The sequence below is a fragment of the Zingiber officinale genome, chromosome 3A (assembly GCF_018446385.1).
Source record: "Zingiber officinale cultivar Zhangliang chromosome 3A, Zo_v1.1, whole genome shotgun sequence".
In the NCBI taxonomy this organism is placed as follows: domain Eukaryota; kingdom Viridiplantae; phylum Streptophyta; class Magnoliopsida; order Zingiberales; family Zingiberaceae; genus Zingiber; species Zingiber officinale.
In genome coordinates, this window is record NC_055990.1 from 37,778,675 (window position 1) to 37,804,336 (window position 25,662).

General features: G+C 39.5%; 1 protein-coding gene across 2 annotated transcripts; it reads right to left on the bottom strand.

Moving 5' to 3' along the window:
• Positions 1 to 2,626: 2,626 nt before the first annotated feature.
• On the bottom strand, positions 2,627 to 24,341 carry LOC122051741 (hydroxycinnamoyltransferase-like). 2 transcript variants are annotated; one of them, XM_042613002.1, is made up of 3 exons: positions 24,282 to 24,341; positions 23,610 to 24,035; positions 2,627 to 3,838 (listed from the first exon to the last, which is right to left on the bottom strand). In XM_042613002.1, exons 2-3 carry the CDS (start codon positions 24,024 to 24,026, stop codon positions 2,975 to 2,977), a joined length of 1,281 nt encoding a protein of 426 aa, XP_042468936.1. In that variant the 5' UTR covers positions 24,027 to 24,035; positions 24,282 to 24,341; the 3' UTR covers positions 2,627 to 2,974. The 2 variants fall into 2 exon arrangements, with proteins under 2 accessions (XP_042468936.1, XP_042468935.1); XM_042613001.1 differs by having other exon boundaries at positions 24,228 to 24,289.
• Between the last annotated feature and the right edge of the window lie 1,321 nt (positions 24,342 to 25,662).

Here is a 25,662-nt window from a genome sequence, read left to right on the forward strand (position 1 = left end):
TTTGATGCACTACTTAGATTTCTATCACAAGATAACCATCCAATTTTAGCAGCACTAAGCTCGTGGCTATGATCTTATGTTCAGCCAAGCTCATAGTCGTGAGATCACACCTAGTCAAGCTTGCAGCTGCTAGCTCATGGCTAGCTAAGCTTGCGACCACGAGCTCACGACTGACCAATAGGAGAGGGAATGGGAGAGGAGCTAACGTACCGATGGAGAGGAGTTCATCAGAGATCGGAGATGAGTTGACGTCAAAGATCGGAGTGGAGAGACTATAGAGGAGAGTTGACACAAGAATTGTGAGAGCAGGTTGATCAGGCAGAATCAAAATTAGGGCATGATCTCGAAAATAGCAACAAAGTTATTTTCCATCGCTAATTAGCAATGGAAATTAACTTTCATTGCTAAATAACATCGGAAATTAATTTCTGACGCTAATTAGCAATGAAAAATAGCTTTTGTCACTATTTTTTTTATTGACGGACGTTAATTTCTGTCATTAATTAGCGATGAATTTTAATATTGGTCGCTAATTAGCATCAAAAATAAACTTCTATAGCTAATTAAAGATGGATTATAGGTTTACGTCTCTAAGCACAAGGAATACAAGAATTTAAGAATTTAATAAATATTCATAAGTTCATTAATTATTTTTTAAAAAAAGAATTGTAGTTAGTAATAGGATGATAGGTAGGGTATGGATACTTGATCCTCTGATGGGTATAGGGATGAGAATGAAAGTTAAATACCCGATAGTTATGAAATTAAGTATGGGGATAGATTTAGGTGGAGTTTGGTACATGGATATGAAAATGGAGAATTTGATTCATTCTTAAACCTTGTGTTTGGTTGATGGGAATGAGAATTAGATTTTGGAATGAAACCCAAAAACTTAAGTATTAATGAAACCCACCTCTTCCCTTGGGTTTCACCATATCCAAAACTTGGATATCATCTAAATTATTTTGGAAGAAAATATCCTTAATATATTTATTCAAATTTTCTTTCATATCACTTTCTCTCTCATTATTTTTTCATCACACTTTCTCTCTTATCATACTTTCTCTCTCCTCATTATCTTATTACATTTTCTCTCTCATCATACTTTCTCTCTCATCATTCTCTTTCATCACACTTCTTTATTATTTTCTCTCTCATCACGCATTCTCTCCCATTAAGCACTCTTTCTTCTCATTTTCTCTCATCATATTTTCTCTCTCTTCATTCTCTCTCATCATACTTTTTCTCTTATCATCCTCTCTTATCATGTTTTCTCTCTTATCATATATTCTCTCTTCTCATTTTCTCTCATCATACTTTCTCGCTTATTATTCTATCTCGTCATATTTTTTTTCTCCTCAATTTCTTCCGTCACACAATCTCTCCTCATTTAAAGCTCCCGCTACACTTTCTTTCTCATCATTCTCTCTTATCACACTTTATATCTCATCATACTTTTTCTCTCTTCATTCTCTCCCATCACACGTTCTCTATCTTTTTTCTCTCTTATATTTTTCTCTAATATTCAACTTTCTCTCACATCTAATTTTTTTCTTATTTTTCTCTAAAAGTAAAAAAAAAATTGGTTCATTCTAATAGAAAATATTCAACTAACCAAACATTATTTTTAAAAGTGATATTCATGCTTATACTCATTCCTATTCCATAATACTATCATTCTCATTCTGATTTATATGAAAGAACCAAACGTCACCTTAATAAATGGGAATGAATACAAAAGATATGAAATTAGATCCAAATCCTATCAATTATCATCCCTGCTTGCAAGATCACATTAAAGACCACTTCAAGAGACAAAATCATTGTCTATGAACATATGGGTGCATTTAGTTGAGGGTTATCCTGGATAAGCTTGGTTATCTATTCAAGGTTATCAACAAAAACTCTATTTGGTTTAGGTAATCAATGATTCCCGAGTAATGATATATGTCCGACATGTCAGCAAAAAAGACATGCAATCAGGACTCGGAAAACTTCAGAAAACTAAAATTTTTCTTGATTCCGAGTTAACAAAATTTTTTAGCCAAAAATATCCTCCGATATTTATACTCTAGGACAAAATTACCCTTAATTTTTTTATAACAAAAATTTTATTTTAAATTATAAAAAGTAAATAAAAATAAAAATATGTGTTATTTATTTAAAAAATTAAATTTTTATTTTTAAAAATATAGTAAAATTAAAATAACATAAAGTTAATAAAAAAAATATAAACTTAAAAAATTGTAAATTAAAAGAAAAAACGTAAACAAGGTAAACCTAAAAAACCGTAAACTTAAAATTAAAACAAACATATAATTTAAAAATATAATAATAATATATATTATTAGTTCTATAACTATCACATAGGATAAAACATTAAAATATTAAACTATGTTATACATTAAAATTTTTAAACAAATAATTTTTTATTATATTATTTAAGTTGAACTAAATAATATTAAATTATATTATATTATACATAATAACATAACCTTATTACATGATTACTAGTAATCATATCACCAAAAGTAACTTTAAACCCAATTTTACCATAAAGATTTATTCCAACATAGTATCAATCTGGTCCCCTTCCAGCGATTATATTCTCCAGCATTAACACGTAATATTATAATAAACACTCCAAATATTTGCATGGATACATATCAGAAATTTAAATAATTGATTTAATACATGCCGATTCAAATAATAACCGATTTCAAATAATAACTAAGATAACACAGAAGATCTTAATTAAATTGGATCACAACGAAAATCTGAAAGGCTTGGGTGCTTTTGGTTTGCACCGTTTTCATTTTCATTTTCTGGAAAACGCACGTTTTCTAGAAAACAGAAAATGACTTTTTGTCATTCTCTATTTTTCTAGAAAACGATAGCCAATTTTTTAAAAAACGCGTGCGGAAAACGCAAACCAAACACTATTTTTCAGAAAACACGCGTACCAAACGCCCCTTTAGATATCATAGATGAGCTCCTGGAACTTCACCATGTGATCAGGCTGCAAGGAGATGGCCACCGAGAGGCCACCATCCCCGGTGGCGCTTGGCATGACGAACGCCATACCCTCGACGCCAATGTGGCCTGGGCCCATGAAAATTGGCCGGCCCCAGCCGAAGTCGGCGTCGTGAATTGGAAGACGAGACCAATTGACGAGCGCCAGGCTTGGATATCTTAATGGCTCCGGATTTGGGTGCATCTCCAGGTAGTCCAACGCCGACTGCAAGTAGGTGCCGTCCATCCTCAGCACGGCCTCCTGGATCGTCTTGGCCGCCGGGGAAGGACCGCCCTCCGGAGAGGTCACCTCCCCCGCTGTGGCAACGGGCGCCGCCCTAAACATCACGTTCCCGAAGTAGCCCTGCGGAAGTGGTGGCTGGATTCGTTGCCGACCGTCGGTTGGAATGTACATCTTGGTCATCTGGTCGGGCGGGAGGTCGCGCGCTATGCACGCGCACCGCCACAAGTGGGCCGCGAGGAGGACATGCGTACTGTAGCTGCCATCTGGAGGAGCTTTGGCCTTGAGGAGGTTAAGCTGCTCTCGGGTGAGCTTGAAGATGCGGACTGCAACGGCGGAGCTTGGGACTTGGGCGACAGAGGAGTTCATGGAAGGAGGGGACTGGTACTCGATGTGAGGAAAAGAGGGGTTAGGCGGATCTCGACTACGGAGAAGGGTCCGATCGATGAATGGCTGGACGTTGATGCCGACGCCGCGGGCAACGTCGGACCAGGAGTTTATCAAGTGAAGGCCGGCGAAGCCATCGGCGACCCTATGGTGCAGGCCGACGCCCAAGGCTGCACCACCGCACTTCAAGTGCGTCACCTGTGCATGCATCCATTATTAGATCAAACCCGTCAAATTGAATTGAATCAGATCCAAAATGATAGCAAAATTGGGACAGTGAACAGAAAAAATATATCATGAAATCTATTTAGGGCAAAAGTCAAAGGCGCCTTTAATTTGTTGTTTTTTTAATCGCCCCTTCTTTAAAATTTGTTTATCAAATGAACTCTAAATCTCACTGTTCAATGTATATATTTATTCAATACGGCTTGCATTTTTTTCTCCTATTTAATTCCCAAGTAGGTCAGACATATTGTAACTACCGTTAATTTGTAGATGCGAGTAGCAGCTACGATAATTATCCTTTTTAAAAATATTTACATTAGAGTAACTATAATTTTATAGATAATACGATGTAGATTTAATCATGCTCTTATTGTGGGGATATTTGAGATGATATTCCCCTCGAACGATAGATATTTGAGAGGAGGTGATATTTGAAAAAAAAAATTCTCTCTAAATATTTATTTCCTATTGTGGATACTTTTATTAGAACAGGTTAATTAATGCATGGGGACATAGTGTCATAGTTAGGTCTTCCAGTGATAGACTTGACATTTAGAGTTCGAAACTCAACTACAACGTATTATAAAGGATTTTTTCCATAATGGACAGTGGACCTAAGAACATTGGCTGTCAAAATTGCTTTCATGTGTATTTTCCAGATTTATCCTAGTGATCGGTGGAAAACTTTCATGAGGCTGGGTCAGTCATCCCTCGGATAGGCCTCTATGTGCATTTCACCGATTTACACAGGTGGTCAGTACAAAACTTTCATGGTGTCGGACTGGCCATCTCAGGATTAGTCGAGCTAAAGGTTTGGATATCTAGTGTAAACTAAAAAAAATAAAAAAATAAAAAAAGAAAGAAGAAAGAATGGGTTAATTAATTACGAACAGTTTTTTACTGAACCACGTAGCTAAGTTTTCTAAATATCTAAATCACGTACCTAACATTCAAAATGACCAAATTAGATATCCTATACTCATTTTACCCTTCTCATTTAGACCAATCGATTGCTATATTAGAACAGTCAACTGGTGCAATTCTTTTTTTTTTAAATAAATATAATAGATGTTTTTTAAAGACCTATTCATATTCAAAATATTATTTCTCTCAATATATTATAATAAATTGATATTTAAGGATATGAATATAATCATAAAGAAAAAACACATTAAATTGACTATTATATCCTTTGATAAAAGCCCTCACAAAATTCATACATGCTCCTGTATAAATAACATAAAAGCAACAACTCTAAAAAGAATAACGAGCCAAAAACTCATCCCACTACCCTCATTAAACTAAAAAAAAGTCAGAATTCTAAATTATTGAACTAAAATCACTCCTACTTCATTATGTCACATTTGATGACGAGTTGAAGATTTTTAATGATGAACTTTGTTCCATCTGTTGGATCGTGATAGACAAGAGAGCGGGTGAATCTCATTCGTTAAAAATCTTTTCTTTATTGTTAACATAAAATTGAAACAAAGTGAGAATTACAGTGGAAATAAAAAGAAAGTAAAACTAAAGACTTAGTTATTTTTACTTGGTTTGGAGCCCAGCTGACTCCTACTCCAAGGTCCACGATTCTTGACCGCTTTCGTTGAAAAATACTAATATTAGTTCTTTCGAAGAAGCAAGATCATACAAGTATGATATGATGATAATAACTGTCCTACTATCTTTAAATAATAAGTGCAAGATAATATTAAAGTTACTAACAACAATTAAGTAAAGATGTAGCATAATTGTTGGAGAACTTCTCAGAGCAGAGTTATTGAAGCTTGCATGGATAGTCGCAACAAGAGTAGAGTAGATCGGATGAGAGAGTTGTATACTGGCTCGGTGCTCGAGGGTTTCTTTTATAGGCAGCATTCGATCAACTGAAAAACTATTCATTCGACTGATCCTTTAGGTCGACTGATCCTTCTATCAATCGACCGAACTATGCGCTTTCTTATTTTACATTGATCCGTCGGCTGATCCCATGATTTTCACTATTCGGTTGACTGATCAAACCTATTGATCGACCGAAACCCTAAATTATCATTCCAGTGAAGATTCGATCTGATCGTCTGTCACTTCTATTTTGGGTTTGGTCGATTGATCCCCATTATCGATCAACCAATCTGCCAGTTTACAAAGTTCACGAGTTCTACCATTTCTACTTGATCGGTCAACTGATCCTATAATTCGGTTGACTGAACCTTGGTCACCCCGAAACTCAGTTTTATCTAAAAAATAGAGTTAACACAAATACAATAATAATAGTGCTCCTGTAAAACAGAGTTAGACAGATATATTAATGTATGATGTGGTGATAAGGGAGAGTTCACTTGTCACGGGTCAAGTGGCACAGTGTTAGTCAAAGTCAAGGTGGTCAAGGCTTGCGGAAAGAGTCGACTAAAGGTGGCTATCTGGTTATCTCGGTCGGCAAAGAGTGGCCGGGCGGATCATCCGGCCGGTCAGACAAATGGCCATCATGGGCCAGTCGACCGAACGGATAAACCCGTAGCTAGTTGTCTCGGTCGACAAGAAAATGAGCCGCTCGGATTGCCCGTCTAGCGCAAGGAATGACATTATACAGGAGGAGATGGGAAAATAAAATAGAACACTCCGTCCATTATTAAATATGAAGAAGTCAAGACAAAGAAGAGCACTCCATCTATCATTAATGCATGGAAGACAAGACAAAGAAGCCTTCCTCTAGCAATTAATATCATTAAATAAGGATAGATGAACGATCACAAAGAAAGGTATAAAAGGGTACGCTTGGTATGAGGAAAGGCAAGATTTTCCTATTTCATGATTATTCATTCTCTCTTCCTGATTCTGACTTAAGCGTCAGAGGGCCGACGTCAAAGACCCCTTCCCTGGTTTGATTTTATTTTACAGGATTGAGGTCTTCATCCCATCAGTAGTCACCCCATCCCCGAATTTCTAGCTTCCCTCACTCAGACAGGATCATTTTGGTGTTGTCTGTGGGAACGTAGCCTACATTTATATAAGAATATAGAAGACGCTGGACGACTCACAACAGTGACGCTAACGTAAGAAGATCTCGATGCACTAATACAAGCTCGAGTGACAAAGATATTGGAGCAACAACAACAGGCATTGGCCGATCAGCAAACACATAAACCTACTGCCTCTCTAGCAGGTCAGCAGGCTGAAAGAGAAGATCGAGCAGATCAACTTTTCGCTCGGGATCCAAATAGGAGACCGATCGGCTCCTATGGGGGTGCTCGTAATACTCCAGTCCCCTTCAACCGAGCGCTATTGTGGGCTCCCCCAAAAGAAAGGGCCCGAGCGGATAGAGATCGGGGATCATCCTCAGATGAGGCGCCCGTACAGGACGTATGAAAGGGAAAAGCGCCAAGGGAAGACAACTCGCCCGAGCGGGTCAATCAACAATTTTCAGAGGAGATCCTAAATGACCCTCTGCTAAAGCATTACACCCCACTGACGATCGGGTAGTACAATGGACCAACCGATCCTGATGATCATTTGGCCAAATTTGACAACTCAGCCACCCTTTATCAGTATACGGATGGGGTGAAATGTCGAGTCTTCATTACCACTCTATTTGGATCAGCGCAACGATGGTTCAAATGGTTGTCAAACAACTCGATCTACAGCTTCAAGGACTTATGAGCGACATTCCTACATCACTTTGATAGTAGTCGCCGCCACTAGAAGATGATCATGAATATATTCTCGCTGAAGCAAGACCCCTGAGAGTCCCTAAGGGCCTATATCCAATGCTTCAATCAGGTGATGATAGACATTCCAGCAATCTCCTCAGATGTGTTGATGAACGTCTTCACCCAAGAGCTCACTGAGGGAGAGTTCTTCTGATCGCTCATTCGGCGGCCACCGAAGGACTTTAGTTATCTCCAAAAGAAGGTTAATGAATACATTAATGTGAAAGAAGCCTAGGTGGCAAGGAAGAAGGAGACAACCGTCAAGCCCGTAGGAGCATCCGAGCGTCGTCAACTGAGCAATCATCAACCACTTAAAGGGCCTCGATCGGGAGCCCTTCCACACCAGCAGACTAGGCCATATGCTGTACAGCAGGTGGCAACCACTCATCTAAGAGGTAAGAGGTGGGCACTGATATTTTACATCTTCCGCCAGTCGAGGACGCACGGCACCAGGGACTGTTACGACCTAGCAGCTAGTAGGTCAGTTCTGTAACGACCCCTCACTTGGTTACTAGGATTCATAAACTCTAATACTTAAGCCTGGAGGTTTAGAGTTCGAATCCTGGGGGAGGTAAAAATCCACTGACCAGGGGTGGAAAGTCCTAGTGAGTAACGACACGGCCAAGGGTCGTCGGTCGACGACATTAGAGGTCGCTAAATGGGCCGACGACATAAGGGCCGACGGTCGACGACATGAGAGGTCGCCAAATGGGCCGCCAAATGAGCCAAGAGGGCCGGGTCGCAAGTTCCGCGTGGATACCGCTGTCAATTGCCACTTGCAGACCGGCGTCACCGAAGCTGATTTGCAAAACGAAGGGAGGAGGAAAGGATGATCGAGCCATGCCATCACCAACTACAAAGGGACCGAATCCCTGCCTGAGCCTCTTCTAAATGGACCAGACCATCTACAAGGGAAGAAGAGAACCCGAGTAACACCGCAAGGGGAGATAGGAATGATTGTTGGCGGGCCGACCAATGGAGATTTTAACCGAGCAAATAAATTGCATGTGCAACGGATCGAGATCCACGTTGTTGGCATCAGCAAGGAGAAAGCTGAGGGACTCGAGATTAGCTTCAGTCCTAAGGATTTGGAGGGAGTAGAGGTCCCCAAGATGATGCATTAATCATTCGAGCGGTAATTGCCAATTATACAGTCCACTGAACTTTTATTGATACAGGGAGCTCGGTAAATATCATATACAGGAAGGCATTCGATTAATTGTAAATTGACCATAGTGAACTGCTGCCAATGACAACTCCGCTCTATGGCTTCATGGGCAACGAAGTGTTGCCGATCAGCTAGATCAAGTTGTCCATCTCACTCGGAGAAGAACCCCTAAAGAAGGACCATGAATTTCTTAGTGGTAGATGCTCCCTCGACCTACAACGTCATTTGGGGCCGACCGACACTCAATGAGTTCTGAGCGGTGGTGTCCACCTATTGCCAAAAGATCAAATTCCCGATGGACGATAAGGTAGGAGAAGTCAAAAAAGATCAATTGGCCTCTCAGCGATACTACGTCGAGATAGTCAAGTCTGAAACAAGTTCCGCTCGAAAAAACCCGTATCTGGAGGTAAATGCCATGCTAACTACCTTCATTGTTGCCGATCTAGAGAGAGAAAAAGGTGGAGCTGGTAGCCTGCCTTAGACAAAATCATGATGTGATCTCTTGGACAACACACAAGCTTTCCAGCATTTCATCAAGTGTGGTTTAGCATGAGCTACACGTCCAACCGGACGCTCGGCCAGTAAAATAGAAGAAAAGGGACCTCAGTACGGAACAAAACTTGATCATCCGAGTAGAGATAGAGAAATTACTGGAGGCCAGCCACATACGGGAAGTACAATTTCTGAGCTGACTTGCTAACATCATACTGGACCCCAAGCCGGGCAACAAATGGAGGATCTGCATAGACTTCCATGCCTTAAATAAAGCGTGCTTGAAGGATTTCTATCTGCTGCCTCGAATAGACCAGATGGTGGACTCTATGGCAGGCTACGAGCTAATCTGCATGCTCGACGCATATCAAGATTATCACCAAGTGTCGCTCGCCCGAGAAGATCAAGAAAAGGTTAGCTTTATCATGGTTGACAGAATATTCTGCTACAACGTCATGCCATTTGGATTAAAGAACCCCAGCGCCACCTACGAGAGGCTCATGAACAAGGTGTTCCGGAACAGATCGTCCACAACATAGAGGTATATGTCAACGACATATTAATAAAATCTCCAAGAGCTATTGATCTTTGCACTGACATCAAGGAGACCTACCAAACTCTGAGGGCTTATGGAATAAAGCTGAACTCGAATAAGTACTTTTTCAGCACCAAGATTGGTAGATTCCTGGGATACATTGTCACCGAGCAGGGGATTGAGGTGAATCTGAGTAAGGTCAAGGCTCTGCAAGATATGCCACCGCCATGCAACTTGAAGGAAGCCAACGGCTAACTGGGCCTATTTTCTCCTTATCTAGATTAATATCCAAATTGTCCGACTGGAATCTACCGTTCTTTAAGGTGCTGCGTTGGGTGACAAAATTCCACAAGGATGCGGAGTGCGACCGGACGTTCGAAGAGCTTAAAGATTATCTCAACTCCTTGCCTATATTAGCTAAGCCAAGCACAGGAGAGTCTCTATGGATCTATCTATTGTCCATCGAGAATGCGGTCGACTCAGCATTAGTTAAGAATAATGGGAAAGAATAGTCCGTGTATTTTTTAAGTCATATATTGAAAGACACTGAATCTCACTACATTGGTCTGGAAAAGTTAGCTTACGCTTTGGTATTATCCGCTTGCAGACTCTGCTCGTACTTCCTCTCCCATCCAATCATCATGATGACCAACAGTACCATGAGAAGAGTCCTCCTCAATCTAGAAGCATCCAGTTGGCTGATCAAGTGGGCAACTGAACTAAGTGAGTTGGACATCCAATACCAGCCCCGAACGGCGATAAAAACTCAGACCTTGGCTAATTTCATCACAAAAATCAAGAACGAAGAGCTACAAGTAACTTGGAGAATATATGTTGATGGCTCCTCCACCTGACAAGGCAGTAGGGTTGGCATCCTGCTCATTTCCCCAAGGGAAGACCGAATACAACTTTTCGTTCAATTAGATTATTGCGCCACCAACAATGAGGCTGGATATGAAGCCCTGATAGCCAGTTTGCAAGCAACGCGGTACGTCGGAGCCACAAAGATCCTCATTCACTCGGATTCCTAGTTGGTCGCTCAACAACTGGCGGGGGCATTCAAAATTAGCAACCCCCAACTTAAGTTATATGTAGAAGCCTTTGAGAAGCTAAAAACAACTTTTTAAGAAATCACTGTACAGAAGATTCCTCGATCGGACAATCAAGTAGTAGATGAACTAACTAAGTTTTCTAGTTCATTATCACTGGTCGTGATCAGCCAGCCGATTGAACAGATTTCTTTGGTGGCGCATATTGACCAGTGAGGGAGTTGTCTTTTTGAACGACTGGAGAATACCATTAATTGAATTTCTCTGATCAGTTAGTACGTTGGCCGACCAGAAAGCGGCGCATCTATTAAAGAAGAGAGTCGGATAGTTCATCTTTGGTCGGAGATCAGCTGTATAAAAGAGCATTCTCTATGCCCTTGCTCAAGTGTGTTGGACTAGAGGACACAGCGTACATATTGTAAGAAGTGCACCAAGGCTCTTGTGGTAGCCATCCAAGCGGTCGTTCTCTAGTTCGAAAGATTCTCCTGACCAGATACTTCTGCTAACTCTCCAAGAGGATGTCGCTTGGACGACAGTTACATGTCTGTCCTGTCAAAAGTATCACAATATTTTAAACCGACCAACCGAAGAAATGAATTCATCGACGGTATCTTGCCCGTTCGACCAATGGGGCATGGACATTGTGGGATCATTTCCCATGGCGATAGGTCATCGAAGGTTCCTACTCGTTGCTGTGGATTACTTTTCAAAATGGATGGAGGCTGAGCCCCTAACAAAGATAAGTAAGCAGATGGTCATCAAGTTCATCTAGTAGAACATCCTCTATCAGTTCGACATCCTCCGCTGGCTCATCTCGAATAATGAGAGGTAGTTCGCGGGTCAAAAGCTCAGGAAGTGGGGCGAAGGCTATGGCATCCAGCAGGCCTTCACCTCAGTCACCTACCCCCAGAGCAACGGCCAGGCGGGGAGATCCCCAGAGACGTATGAACTTGGCTTGACCACGCAGGAGGTAGCTGAGTCGACGAGATCTCAAGAGTCTTATGGACACTTCAAATGACTCCAAAGGAGGTGACTGATGTAACACCATTCCTGTTGGTGTACGGAGGAGAAGCGGTGGTTCCTGTAGAGGTTGGACCAGAATCCGACCGAGTGTGACTCTACAACGAGGGAAATAGCGAGCGAAGGTTAATGGAGCTCGACTTGGTGGATGAAGTGCGGGATAAAGCGGTCGTTTGGCTAATGGCTTACTGACAGCGGATGAGGAAGAACTACAACAGGAGGGTAATCCCGAGGTCCTTCCAGGTCGATGATCTGGTGTGGAAGAAAATCAAGCCAGTTGGCGACGTCACCAAACTTGAGGAACCATGGGTGGAACCATACAAGGTCATATAGAAACTTCGCTCGAGGGCATATTACTTGGAAGACAAAAATGGGAGATGACTCGAGCGGCCATGCAGCTCAAATCATCTCCAATCCTATAGTCCTTGGTGAGAGGTGTGTGAGCAAATATAAATGTATTCGTGTATATGCCTTCTGGATGCAGGGTCGATATGAATAAAAACTAAGCTTTCCAGATTCTTGGGCCGACTAGGCCAAGTTAAAAGTCGAGCGACAACTATAAACTCCTGTGTTTATTAACGGTCGAGCGACGATCTTAAACTTCGATCTGTCTCCATTAACGGTCGAGCGACGACCTTAAACCCCTGTTGTCATCAATGGTCGAGTGACGACCTTAAACTCCTGTCTCCATCAATGGTCAAGTGGAGACCTTAATCCCCTGTTGTCATCAACGGTCGAGCGGTGACCTTAAACCCCTGTCGTCATCAACGGTCGAGCGATAACCTTAAACCATTGTCGTTATCAACGGTCGAGCCGTGACCTTAAACCCTTGTTATCATCAACGGTTGAGCGATGACCTTAAACCCCTGTCGCCATCAACGGTCGAGCGGCAACCTTAAACCCTTGTCGCCATCAATGGTCAAGCGGCAACCTTAAACCCCTGTCATCATCAACGATCGAGTGCCGACCTTAAACCCCTATTGCCATCAACGGTCGAGCGACAACCTTAAACCCCTGTCTCCATCAACAGTCGAGCGACGACCTTAAACCCCTGTCTCCATCAATGGTCAAGCGACGTCTTAAACTCTTGTCTCCATCAACAGTCAAGCGACAACCTTAAACTCTTGTCTTCACCAACGGTTGAGCATCGACCTTAAACCCATGACTTCATCATCATTAAAACGACAAACTTAAACTCGTAACTGATTGGTCGGATAAACATATAAACTCACTGTCGATCAATAAGGCCACACTTGAGTTTATGCGACGCTTAAAAAATGAGTCAAAAAATTAAAAATACTAGAGGAATATAAAGGTTAGCCAAACGTACAAGCATTCATTGATACTTTAAATTTTTTTTATAGAGATAGAACTCTCAACTCACTCCAAATAATCTCAGACATCATCGAGCAGCGACTCAGTTAGCTTGTCCTAACTAATAACCTTACTTGTCAGAGCGGTGGGGAGGTAGCCTCCTTCCTTGAGTTGGCTGAGCGTCCCGTCAATCGCAAGGTCGAATAGACGAAGTGCCCAATCGGTGACTTTGTCATTAAAAGTATCCGAGCAGATGTAGGATCACTTCATGAGCTCAAACCTACTTGACTAGGCCTCCTGATAAGTCTCTAAGTCCGTACAGGAGGCTTCCAACTCTGCCTTCAGTGCCGCCAGCTCTTCATCTTTTACAACGAGCTGAGTTTTCGCAGCCTTCTGCTCAGTTGAACGTCCGTCCCGCTCTACCTTCAGGGTAGCCTTAGCTTCCTTCAAGTTCTGGGTCAACACCTGAAACTCTTTATTTTTTATCTCCAGATCTTCAATAGCCCAGAGCTTCCTGGTGTTGGCCGAATTGATTTTAGATTCAAAGGTGCTAGCCTGTTTATTAAGCCGAGCTAATTGGGTGGCCTACTTGGCATTTTTTCCCTTCTCCGCCACTAGCTGCTTGACGCTTTTAGCCAGATTAGCTCTTAGTTGAGCCATCTCAGCATTCACCTGCTCCAGCCGCGCCTGAGGAGTGGATGATTGAGTGCTCGACGCCCTAAGTTACTTAACTCCCTGCTCCAAAAAAGCAAACCTTTAGCACATGGCCAGACTCTCTACCCAATACCGTGAGAAACTAGGAAATTATAAGAGTCGATTGGAGATAAATTAAGAAACATTAAAAACTTACCCCGGAGGACATCTGGGTATGGTTGTCTGCGAGCGCTCCCGGATGTATGACCGCTGCACTAGCTTAGGCGTCAGCTCATATCTGTGCAAGAAGCCCTTGAATGATTATCTGGTGCTCGAGGGCTCGGGATTCAGCGCCTTCTGACTCACGCCACTCCTAAGTCGGAAGATGGATAACTGCCATTATGTAGCGTCGACCTCTCGGGGCTGATTGGGCCGAAGTCGCTCTGCCAGACAACCGAGATGTTGACATCGACCAGATACCAGACTTTTGAACCATTGGTGGCGGCATGAAAGCAACTAGTGGGCGGAAATAGTTCCCTGTGGAAGACCGAATAGGGATGGTGTCCGATCAGATGATGTAGGGGGAACGGTCGCTGGGCAGGAGCTGGCATCAATCAAGGTTCTTAAGAATAAGTTTTCACTTAGTAGTAAGACATATAACCTTCTTGAGTATTACGGTGGATCACTTTCTAAATACTTCTCAAAATAATCTTCCCTAAAGGACTTAACACTAAGTCTTGGTCCAACTAGTTCAGACTAAATATGGGTAGTTTCAGTTAGTTTCACTAAGTCGATTACATTAGGTTGAACACATATGATTCTCTTAGACATGCTTTCGACTTAACTTCCCTGGCCTACTTTATCCTAGTCTTTTCTGGAACTAAGTTAAAATTTTTCCTAATATTACTGATCATAAATATCTAGTTGGGTAGGTTAAGTTATTGAGGTGACAACTAGTTTGTCGCCTCCCCCTGAAGTATTGATTTTATGTTTTAAGTAATAAATATTATTTTTTAGTACATAGTATTGGTTGGTCTTGCTTGCTTTGTTAGAGAAGCTTTTGGAACCCATGCTTGGACTAGGTTAACATTTTGACTTAATAAAGGCATATAAGGTTTGTTGTTTGAGTTAGCTTCATATCCAAGTCCAGATTTGTTGTATGTAGCTTGTTGAGATCCAAGCATTATATTCAAATAATAAGTGTTATTGAAGAAATAACCTTATATAATTTTATGGGAGTTTTTAGAAATTTTTTTGGATTTAAACAGAGCTGGTAAAACACATTTTAAGGGGATTGATCAATTAGTCTTAGGGAAAGTATGTTTAGATATCCAAATTAAATTGGGAGTTGATTGGATTAATTAACCTAAGGTTATAGTTAATTGACCTAAATTGGAATTATAAAACCTAGGTTTTATTTCCCTTTCCCGATTTCCTACTTTCTTCACCCGACTCATGCCCCCCCCCCCCCCCCCCCCCCCCCCCCCACCCCCCCCCCCCCCCCCATCCTGATCGTGATTCATCTCCCCTCATTATCGTCGTCGCCTCACTCGATTGATGGACTTTTGTGTGTCACTGGCTTCTCTCTGAGCACGATAAGGAAGTCGTCCCGATTCCCAATCGCCCTTCTCCCTCACTCTAGCCATCCTCTTCGGTCATGCTTTTCCTCCAACTATGAGCCACCAGTGACCACAATGAATCTTAGTGAGTTTTAGGTGATGAACTTAATGTAAACCCTTATATAATTAGTGTATAGAATGGATTAGTAGGGTTAAACCTAATCTAATTATATTAATTAACTAGATTAGGGTTAATGACATGATTAGAATCCTAACCTAATTAATTGGATAGATTAAACTAGGGTTGAACATGGGTTAGACCAAGTTTAATCATGTGATCAAGTTAATTAGACTAATCGATAAACAAGTTCGATTAGGGTTACCCAAATTTGGTTTGGAATTTGATTTAGCTATTTACTTCATATGTAATTAGCTAAATACATTATGTTGTCACAGGACTTTGATTTAGGACGAGTATCTTGACATGAGATTTATTTGACACGAGCTACACATTAAAGGTGGGTATTTCTTCCTTGACCTCGATAGTTCATTTACCTTAGTGCATGAATTTAGTTGATTGATTAGGTTATTTTACCATGACTCTACTCATATTTTATTTGAATTTGATACTTACATGCTTGATCTTTGAGATAATCTCTTTATTGTCTATACAATCCCACTGTTTGATATTCATATTCTATAGGGTACTCACGTGTATGGTGTATACAATAGGAATTTGTATTAAGATTATTTATATATAGTAGCGTACACATGTGTATGGTGTATACTTTAGCAGTTATCATGCTGATTATACATATGTTAGTGTGCACACGTGTATAGATGTTGGTACATATTGTAGATGTTGTTGGTAGACATTTATTGGATCTTTTCATACATATAGATATATGTGATTAATGGATCATATTTTCTAGATATAACTATCTAGGTTGTGTGTGCACATATGTATGATGTGTATAATTGGAGATATCATGTTGATTATACCTATGTTGTATGTGCACATGTGTCTGGTGTGTATTATTAGAGGTATCATGTTAATTATACCTATGTTGTATGTGCACATGTGTTAAACATATTTTATTAGAAAAATCTTATTGATTATACCTATGTTATGTGTGCACACGTATCTATTATGTATGCACGTGTGTCTAATGTGTATTATTAGAGGTATCATGATGATTATACTTATATTATAGTGTGCACATGTGTCCGGTGTGTATTATAGGTGTTGCTACCTACTGTATATGTTGTTTAGTAGACATCTGATGGATTTTCCCTCTATATAGATATATGAGATGGATAGATCATGTTTTTGGAGATACCTATGTTTATCATGTTAGGTATAATATATACCATTATATAGAGTTCGTACATTCCTGTTGATGTAGTCAGTTAGTATGTAAGTAACACTACACTATGTCATTGTTTGTATATCATGTCAATTAAGTTTCCTATGAGTGGTTGACAATTGTATATCCACTACGATGTTGAGAGAGTTAATAGTGACCATACATGTATCCTATCAACAAGGGCTCCCTCCTGTTGTAGGTTGAGGTCGGAGCTAGTCGATAGTGATTTGTTATACATCTGGACTTGCATGTATTATATCAGCTAGGGTTCCTCTCGTTGTATGTTGAAGTCAGAGCCAGTTGATAGTGATTATTATACATCTGGAGTTACATGTACCCTATCGACCAGGGATCCCTCCTGTTGTAGTTTGAGATCAGAGCCATTGGACAGTGAGTGTTATACCCTAGGCTGCCCACAGTGATATGTGGTAGAGTCATCTTGCACAACCTGTACCTAGATAGCTACATCCTATCTGCCTACAGGTTATCTATAATAGAGTGATCTCACATAAACAAGGACCCTGACATTTCAGACTTCCCACGGATTATCTGTGGTAGAGTAATCTCCTATAGTCCCTAGCTAGACGTCTTAGTTATTTGTATTGCTTGTGGTGGAGTGTTGCTCCCACATATGATGTATTGCTTGTGGTAGAGTTGTTCTCCCACGTATGATGTATTCTTATAATGGAGTGTTGCTCTCACATATGATGATCTATTACCACTAAATGTACTAGCATAGGTTTAGGCTTTGTGGTACTCATGTTGATCATTATCTAGCTCTGCTCATTGCATTATTTATAGTTGAGAAGAATGCTTATGCCGTAGATGCATGTTCCATATATTTGAGATCTTTCCATGATTCATAAATGTCATATATGTATATACTGTCATATATATTGCCAAGTGTTATGAGCAGATCTGTTACTAATCCCTAGTGATTTACTGATCATTATACCATGTGTGTTAGATCGGTACTGGTATATGTATTTATCATGTCATATATGATCATGTTCTTATTTCTCTACTTAAGCTATATACTTTGATCGTCTTACACATTGTTCATGTACTACCATATGTCTATTACCCGCTGAGTTACTCGGACTCACACCCCTATGTATGTTTTACTTTCCTTAGTTAACAGGTAGATGTTTTAGGAGTTACTTGGAGGATCCTGGCAGCCAGTACCACGTCACATCTGAGATCAATTTTTCCTGCTATTTCACACTGCACTATTTGTACTTTGTATTTAATCTTAGTTTTGTAATAATTTTCCTCGCACTTGGGTTTCAAGCCTTGTGGCAACTTTTATTCATTTTTGAGTTTTATTATTGTGTAATCATGTAGCCATGTAGTCTATCAATTCAGCTTACTTCTCTATGTAGTTTAGGTTGTACCAGCCGTGTGGGATGAGTAATAGTTTTATCTTCCGCTATATTTAATTCCAACCATGTAGGCTATAACTTATTGTGTTGTTTCCAGCCGTGTGAGCTATAGATATTATACTTATACAACCATGTGGCAATGTATCCAGATTTCATATGTTATCATAAGGGGGGGAGATGATGTTCGTTTGTCAGGCAAGAACTCCTCTTCGGCTTAACAAATTTTTGTAAGTCCTTCTTTGTGAAGTTGTTCTTTATTCTAGTGAACATTTTTCTGACTATATTCTCTAGTTGTTCTTCTTCGTCTGTTTGTGAGTCAGATTCATCTTCTAATTCAAGCTTGACTCGAGTTCTAGTCGTCGTTTCCTTTGATAAACTTGCAAGAAAAGTCATACCTTTCTCAACCTATTTTGAGATAGTCTGTTCATGAAGCTCAATTTCATAAAACAACTCATCTAATTTTAATTTATTTAGATTTCTCAAAACTTTATAGGCATCTATTATAGATGCCCGCAATGCATTTCAAGGAAAAGTCAAGGCATACCTTATTACAACCCTGTTCTCTAATTGGTGGTCGATTAGATGGAACTCATTCAGAATATCATTGATTCTTGCATATAGATGAATTGCTATTTCTTCATCCTATATTTTAATATTAAACAGATTATTTAATAATAAGTCCGCTTTGTCACCTTTGCATCGCATATGCCTTATGTAGCTCAATCAGTTTTTCCTAGAGTTCCTTGGCATTCTTGAATGGTCCAACCCGGTTAAGTTCTTCCTTGGTCGGTCTGCATTGAAGAGTGTTTACAGATTTGAACTCAGTTTGCGCCTTCTTCATCTCTGGGTTCCAATTTTCTAGGTCGAGAGGTACTTTTATTGCTTCGTTTATTGGCGCCTTGTATCCTCGTTGAATGATGAACCATTGATCAATATCTATCTTCAAGTATACCTCCATTCTTTTCTTCTAGTAGGGGAAATCATCCCTGTTAAATAATGAAGGGTGAGAAGTGATGTAGCCTTCACTTAGAGCCATTAGAAAACAAACCTTGCACACAAAAGACAAACTAACAAGGAGAAAATCTCAAGACTAGGTCTTGGATTAATAGTATAGGAGACGATAATAAAAAAAGAAACTCGATTGGTGTTGAACCAATTCAAAGTATTTTACATTGAAAAAAGTTGTCCAAAAGAGGTGATTGCAGTAATTTGAACTAGATCGAAAAGCTCAAAACCGAATGAGGCTTAAAAAGAAAGAAAATAAGAGAACCCCTTGTTCGATTGGTGGTTGCACTAATTTCAAGAAAAAATAATAAAATTAAAAAAAAATGATAAATTTGTCAGAAGTGGTGATTTCACCAATTCTAACAAATGATAAAAAAATAAAAATGCAAAATTAGAAAACAATATATATTTTTCTTTTCAAAAAAGAAACCCCCTACTCTTTTTATGGTTTTACCAATCAGAGTGGTCTGACTCTGATACCACTTGTAGGATCGAAAAGATACTAGAGTGGGGTGAATAACATTCATCACTTTTTTAATTATAACGAGTTAAAACAATGTAGTGGAAAAGGGAAAAGAGAAAGAACAAAGAACACAAGTAATTTTTACTTAGTTCAGAGCCTTCAATAACTCCTACTCCAAAGCTCATACTCAATGAGTACTTTCATTGAGCAATCACTATCAATTCTTAAAGATTTACAGAATTTGAGTACAATAACTATAAAGTAAATGTTACCGACAATAAAAAAGAAGTAGAGGAACAATTGAGTGTTGGTTGTTGAAATAGCCTTTCGATGTCGTCGAAGTCTTCTCAAAGCCGTGTGCGAGTATGAAAGTCAGAGCAAATGATGTTCTAAGGCTGCTATTTGAAGCTTCTTTTATAACCAACTTTGGTCACTTGGGCCACCCCTAGGTGCCTGGATTGCTGATATGGCGACTTCTCAGCGAAATTTTATCTCTAAAAGTTTAATATTCTCTTGGCACCCAGACCAGTTCGGGTGCCGAGACTGTAGGATGTCTAATCAGCTTGCACCACCTCATCTAGTAGCCCACTGCTTTGCTTCCTTGCCCAGGTGTCTGGACCTCCTACAGGTACCCGAACCTTTGAGTACCTAGAGCCCCTTTTTTTTAGCCACATGATTTTCTTGCATCACAAGGTTAGTGCAACAAGCAATAATATTGAAAGAAAAGTAGTAATTAAATATTTGACAGTCTCTGCACTATTCGGTCTTGACTTTGAGTTTTGCTGAAACTCTAGGTCAGACCGACGCCTACTATTCCTTTAACTGGGAACGCTTCCTCGCTGGATCTCTCCTCCAGTTACTTACCTCCACTTACCAATCATAGACTTCCTTGATGTCAGGTCCTTTGACCCACTAAGACTCCTTACCATATCTCAACTAATCTGGACTTCATCCAGTTGTCAACCCAACTAGTCTTCCTCCTGTCATATCTCAACCAATCTAAACTTCATGCCAGATCTCAACAAATTTGGACTTCATGCCATTTATCAGCCTAGCTGGACTTCAACCTAGTGTTTCAATTCTCTAGACCCATCAAGTTCATATCATGCACACTTGGTAAAAGGATTAGATCACAACATAATCTAACTTTAACCTTTGTCATATATCAAAATCTGAATTTGATTATTAGTGCAACCTACACCAACACTTTCCTTCTTCTTGTGGACTTGGTCTTCTCCTCCTTTACGTTGGGGCACTCATGCTTGTAGTGATCCTTCTTGTTGCACCTATAGCAAATTATCTCCGATTTTGATATGATTGAAATGCTTTCTACTTTCTTTGGATTCTTTTTGTTGAACTTATTTTTAGTAAGCATTCTTCTTACCATGTTTACTATATCTTCTTTGTTGTCTGAATCCAAATTTGTCTCTCTCAGGGGTTTGTTTTAGCTTTGACTTAGACTTAGCCTCCTTGATCTTGTTTTGACCTGCATACAAGGCTATATCCTTCTTGGTCTGGCTAATATTAGTTTGCTCATGTAATTCCAATTTACAAAATAATTCATCTAACTTTATAATGAAAAAATCTTTCAAAACTTTATTGGCATCTACCATCAATGCTCACAGTGTGTTTCGAGGGAAAGAGTTTAGCGTATACCTTATCATGTCTCAGTTTTCTAAATAGTGGCTGATGAGATGGAGTCCATTAATTATGTCTTTTATTATTGCGTGTAGTTATGTTGCGGTTTCTCCATGTAACATTTTAATATTGAATAATTGATTTAAAAGAAGATATCTTTTTTTTGTCTTTGAGTCATCGGTTCCTTCGTGTATCTTGACTAGTCGATCCTACAGTTCTTTGGCATTTTCTAATGGGCTGACTCGATTGAGTTCTTCCTTTGTTAGACCACATTGGAGGGTGTGCATGGCTTTGTAGTTGATCTGAGCCTTCTTCTTTATCTCTTGATCCCAATCTTCTATATCTAGCGGTCTTCATTTTTGTTTGGTGGTTTGTACCCCTTTTTTATGTTAAACCACATGCCCATGTCAGACTTCAAAAAGCATTCCATCTTCCTCTTCAAATAGCTAAAATATTCTCCATTGAAGAGGGGTGAATGAATGGTGCTATAGTCTTCTTGGTGAGAGTTTTTCATTTTAGTATATAAAAAATATTGAACAAGATTTCCAAGACTTCATCTTGGGATTAGTAATGTAGGATAAAAAATAATAACAAATAAAAATTAGTCTAAAGAAAATAAAAATTACTAGAAAGAAGGTTAAGTCTTTTCAGAGTAGCCTTGCTCGGATACCAATTGTTGGATCATGATGGACGAGAGAGGGGGGTGAATCTCGTTCATTAAAAATCTTTTCTTTATCATTAACGTAAAACTGAATCAGAGTAAGAATTGCAGCAGAAATAAAAAGAAATTAAAACTAAAGACTCGGTTATTTTTACTTGGTTCAAAGCCTAGCTGACTTCTACTCCAAGGTCCGCAATCCTTGACCGCTTTAGTCGGGCAATACTAATATTAGTTCTTCCACAGAAGCAAGATCATACAACTGTGATATAATGATAGTAACAATCCTACTATCTTCAAAGAATAAGTGCAGGACAATATTAAAGTTACCAACAACAATTAAGTAGAGATGTAACACGGTTGTTGGAGAACTTCTGGGAGCAGAGTTGTAGAAGCTTGCACGGACAGTCACAATAAGAGCAGAGTAGATCGGATAAGAGAGTTGTATATTGGCACGGTGCTCGAGGGCTTCTTTTATAGGCAACGTTCGGTCAATTGAAAAATCGTTCTATCGACTGATCCTTCTATCAGTCGACTAAACCCCGCGCCTTCCTTCTTTGCGTTGATTCGAATTGGCTGATCCTGTGATTTTCGTTGTTCGGTCGACTGATCAAGCCTATTGGTCGACCGAACTCCTAAATTACCATTCTAGCAAAGATTCGATATGATCGTCTATAACTTCCATTTTGAGTTTGATCGACTTATCCCCATTATCGGTTACCAATCCGCTTGTTTACTAAGTTTGCAAGTTCTACCATTTCTGCTTGATCTGTCGACCGATCCTATGGTTTGGTCGATTAAACCTTGGTAAATCTAGAATTAAATTTTATCTATAAAATAGAGTTAGCACAAATACAATAATAATAGTGCTCTTGTAAAATAGAGTTAGATAAATATATTAATGTATGAACAAGATAGTAGGGACTGTCCTGATCTCAATTTAGAAACTTTCGTCGATTTTTTCAATTGGACCAATGCCTAAGGTTTGTCCTTTCTGGGGCATGACCTCACCACACTACCTCTAGTAGCTTACCTCAACTCACTTGCTAAACATTGGCTCCTCCAGCCTTGTTTGGACTTAACTGCTTAGCATCAGATCGACTGTCAGAGCTTTCACTTGACTCAATATTGGGCCATCTAGACTTATCTAGTCCACTTGTCAGATGTCAAGTCCACTTAAATCATCTGGACTTCTTGTCTAATTTCATAATCTACTAAAATTTCCCTTAGCTAGTATCGGGTCCAATTGATCTACTAGGATTTTCCGTGTTGAGCATCCTGTACACTGGATCAATTCATCAGATAATAACAAAAGTTAACTTGAACCTTTGACAACATTGAAACATAAATTTGATTATGATGCTCCTTGCACCAACATCATCTTCATTTGATTTAGATTAATCAATTTAGAATTCTGACTCTTTTTTAATTTGATAAAGAGAATATAATAAATTTTTAATTGATCATCTCTTTCAAAGTTACTGTTTTTTATTATTTATATGGGTATATATATAAATTTTGTGAAAATTTTAATAAAAAATATAATCATCAATTTAATATATTTTGTTCGTTGTGAAACAATAATAAACTATTAATTTATTTATAGTTTTCACCGTTAAATATTTTACTTTGCATTCCATCACCAAAAATATTTTACGGCTTTAGAGCACTGTGATGACGTCATCCAGAAAATCCAAAAGTATGATCCGTATTTTCTTAAATTTGCCGTAAACTGAAATTCGGTAAGTAGGTACCTGGAGGAGCAAGAGCGGGAAGGCGGAGATGTCGTCGGTGTAGTCTGCATTTGGCTTCGGGATGAGCTGCTCCAGCTCCCCGGTGGGTGCGAAGTCGCCGAAGTCGTTCACCGTCGCCTTCGCATCCGCCTCCACAAACAAGGCCCCCTCGCCGTTGCAGTCGATCACGATCCGACCGTCCTCGCCGCGCGCCAGCCGACCGGCCATGGGATAGAAGGGCACCAGCACCCGGGCCAGCGCGTCGCGCAGCACCGCCGCGTCAAAGAAGTTGGCCAATCCATCCGGCCGGTAGAAGTACACGCTCGGCCTGTGGTTATTCGGTGTCACCAAATCCATTTTGGAGAGCCACAGCCGTCGCTGCGGCGTCGCTTCCGCTGGCGGCACCATCGTCGACCGCCGCACGTTGATCCCCACCATGGCTCCCTTCTACAAATTAATGACAGCGTGCATGGTTCAGTTGTCACCGCCAAGAACAAAATAATCTCATGTAACTTTATCAAATTCTCGATTCCAATTCATGATTCAGAGACGATTCCAGCTCTTTTTTTGTTCATGAGAAATTCAAACATTAAGCTGAAATCTATCGGGAATATATATAAAAGCGAAGAAAAACCATACATTCGTCAAGCAAAAATCACCAAACTGATCGAACGATAAAATGGGAAGAAATACCGGAAGAAGAAAGAGGATGAAGTGCAGCCAAGCAAAGCAGGATTGGTTATAAGAACTCCACGAAACGCCTTGAATGACCATGTCACTACGTAGACAAAAATGGCAACCGACATTATTGAGGGGTTGTTTTTTTGTCACTCATCTCCCTTCCACATGAGCTCGTATTTCATTTAAATTTTTTTAATAGATAAATGAATTTAAAATTTCAACAGCCAATAATTATTTAAATAATTTTTTATCCATCAAAATTGAAGTATTATTTTAGACATTTATTCAACGGCGTGAGAAATTTTCAATATTATCTATTTTACATATCCAATTTTAATAATTCCAAAAGCGAGTGTCAAGTATCAAGTTTTAGTCGTACCATTTTCCTTCTTTTTCACATTCAAATTTTTATTCTATCTATTTAAAACTTAATTGCTCTAAATTTATGCCCTTGAATTCAAATTCGAGAGCATGGATACATTAAGAATTAATTAATAGAAATATATTGATTTTAGTTTAAAATAATTTTAAAAAATTTAGATCCATTGATTTAAAACGGACGGACTGATGGATTTAATATTCAAAAATCAAAAGTTTAATACTTTTTGAATTAAATGAGTCTTAGAATATTCATTGACAGTGTTGGTTAATGAGTATGATCTAATGAGCACTTGTGAGCCACTTTAAACTAAAATCAATTTATTTTTACAATTCTCCTAAATGTATCTATGATCTTATATTTCAATTCGACATTGCAAATTAAATTTAAACATGAAAAAGAAGAGAAAGTTATAACGGAATGTGAATGTGATATCTACTTTTTATATTATGAGAGTTTGGTATATGTATGAAATGGATAACATTAAAACAACACGATTAATTTTTCCTCTCATCAACATCTATCTAAATGACCGCCTAATAAAATCTCTCCCATTAGCCGCTTGCAATGGCGGATCAAAAATCTAAACGCAAGGGATTTCCCTCCTGAGATGACCTCGAGAACAATCACACGTTCTTTCTTTCTCCCTTACGCAAATCTGAGTTGTAACTCCTCGTCAACGTCATTGGCACCTGTGCAAAAGCCCGGCGAAGCTATAACGTGGCTCTGTCCTTGGCTACTTGGCATGGTCATATGCAGCACATCGTCGCTACAGCATCTACTGCTTCCGCCGACTTGAGCATGGTCTCTCGAAACATATTGATCACCATCATATAGTTCCCTACTTCAACTTAATGATATCTAGCGTACTTCAACTTAATGATATCTAGCGCATCCTTCCGTCTCCTCGTCATTTGACGATTGACTATAAGATGATCTCATGATTTATTTCTCTTCAAATAAATTGGAAACACGCTACGAGGAACATTTGAGATTAACATAATCATCTTTTGT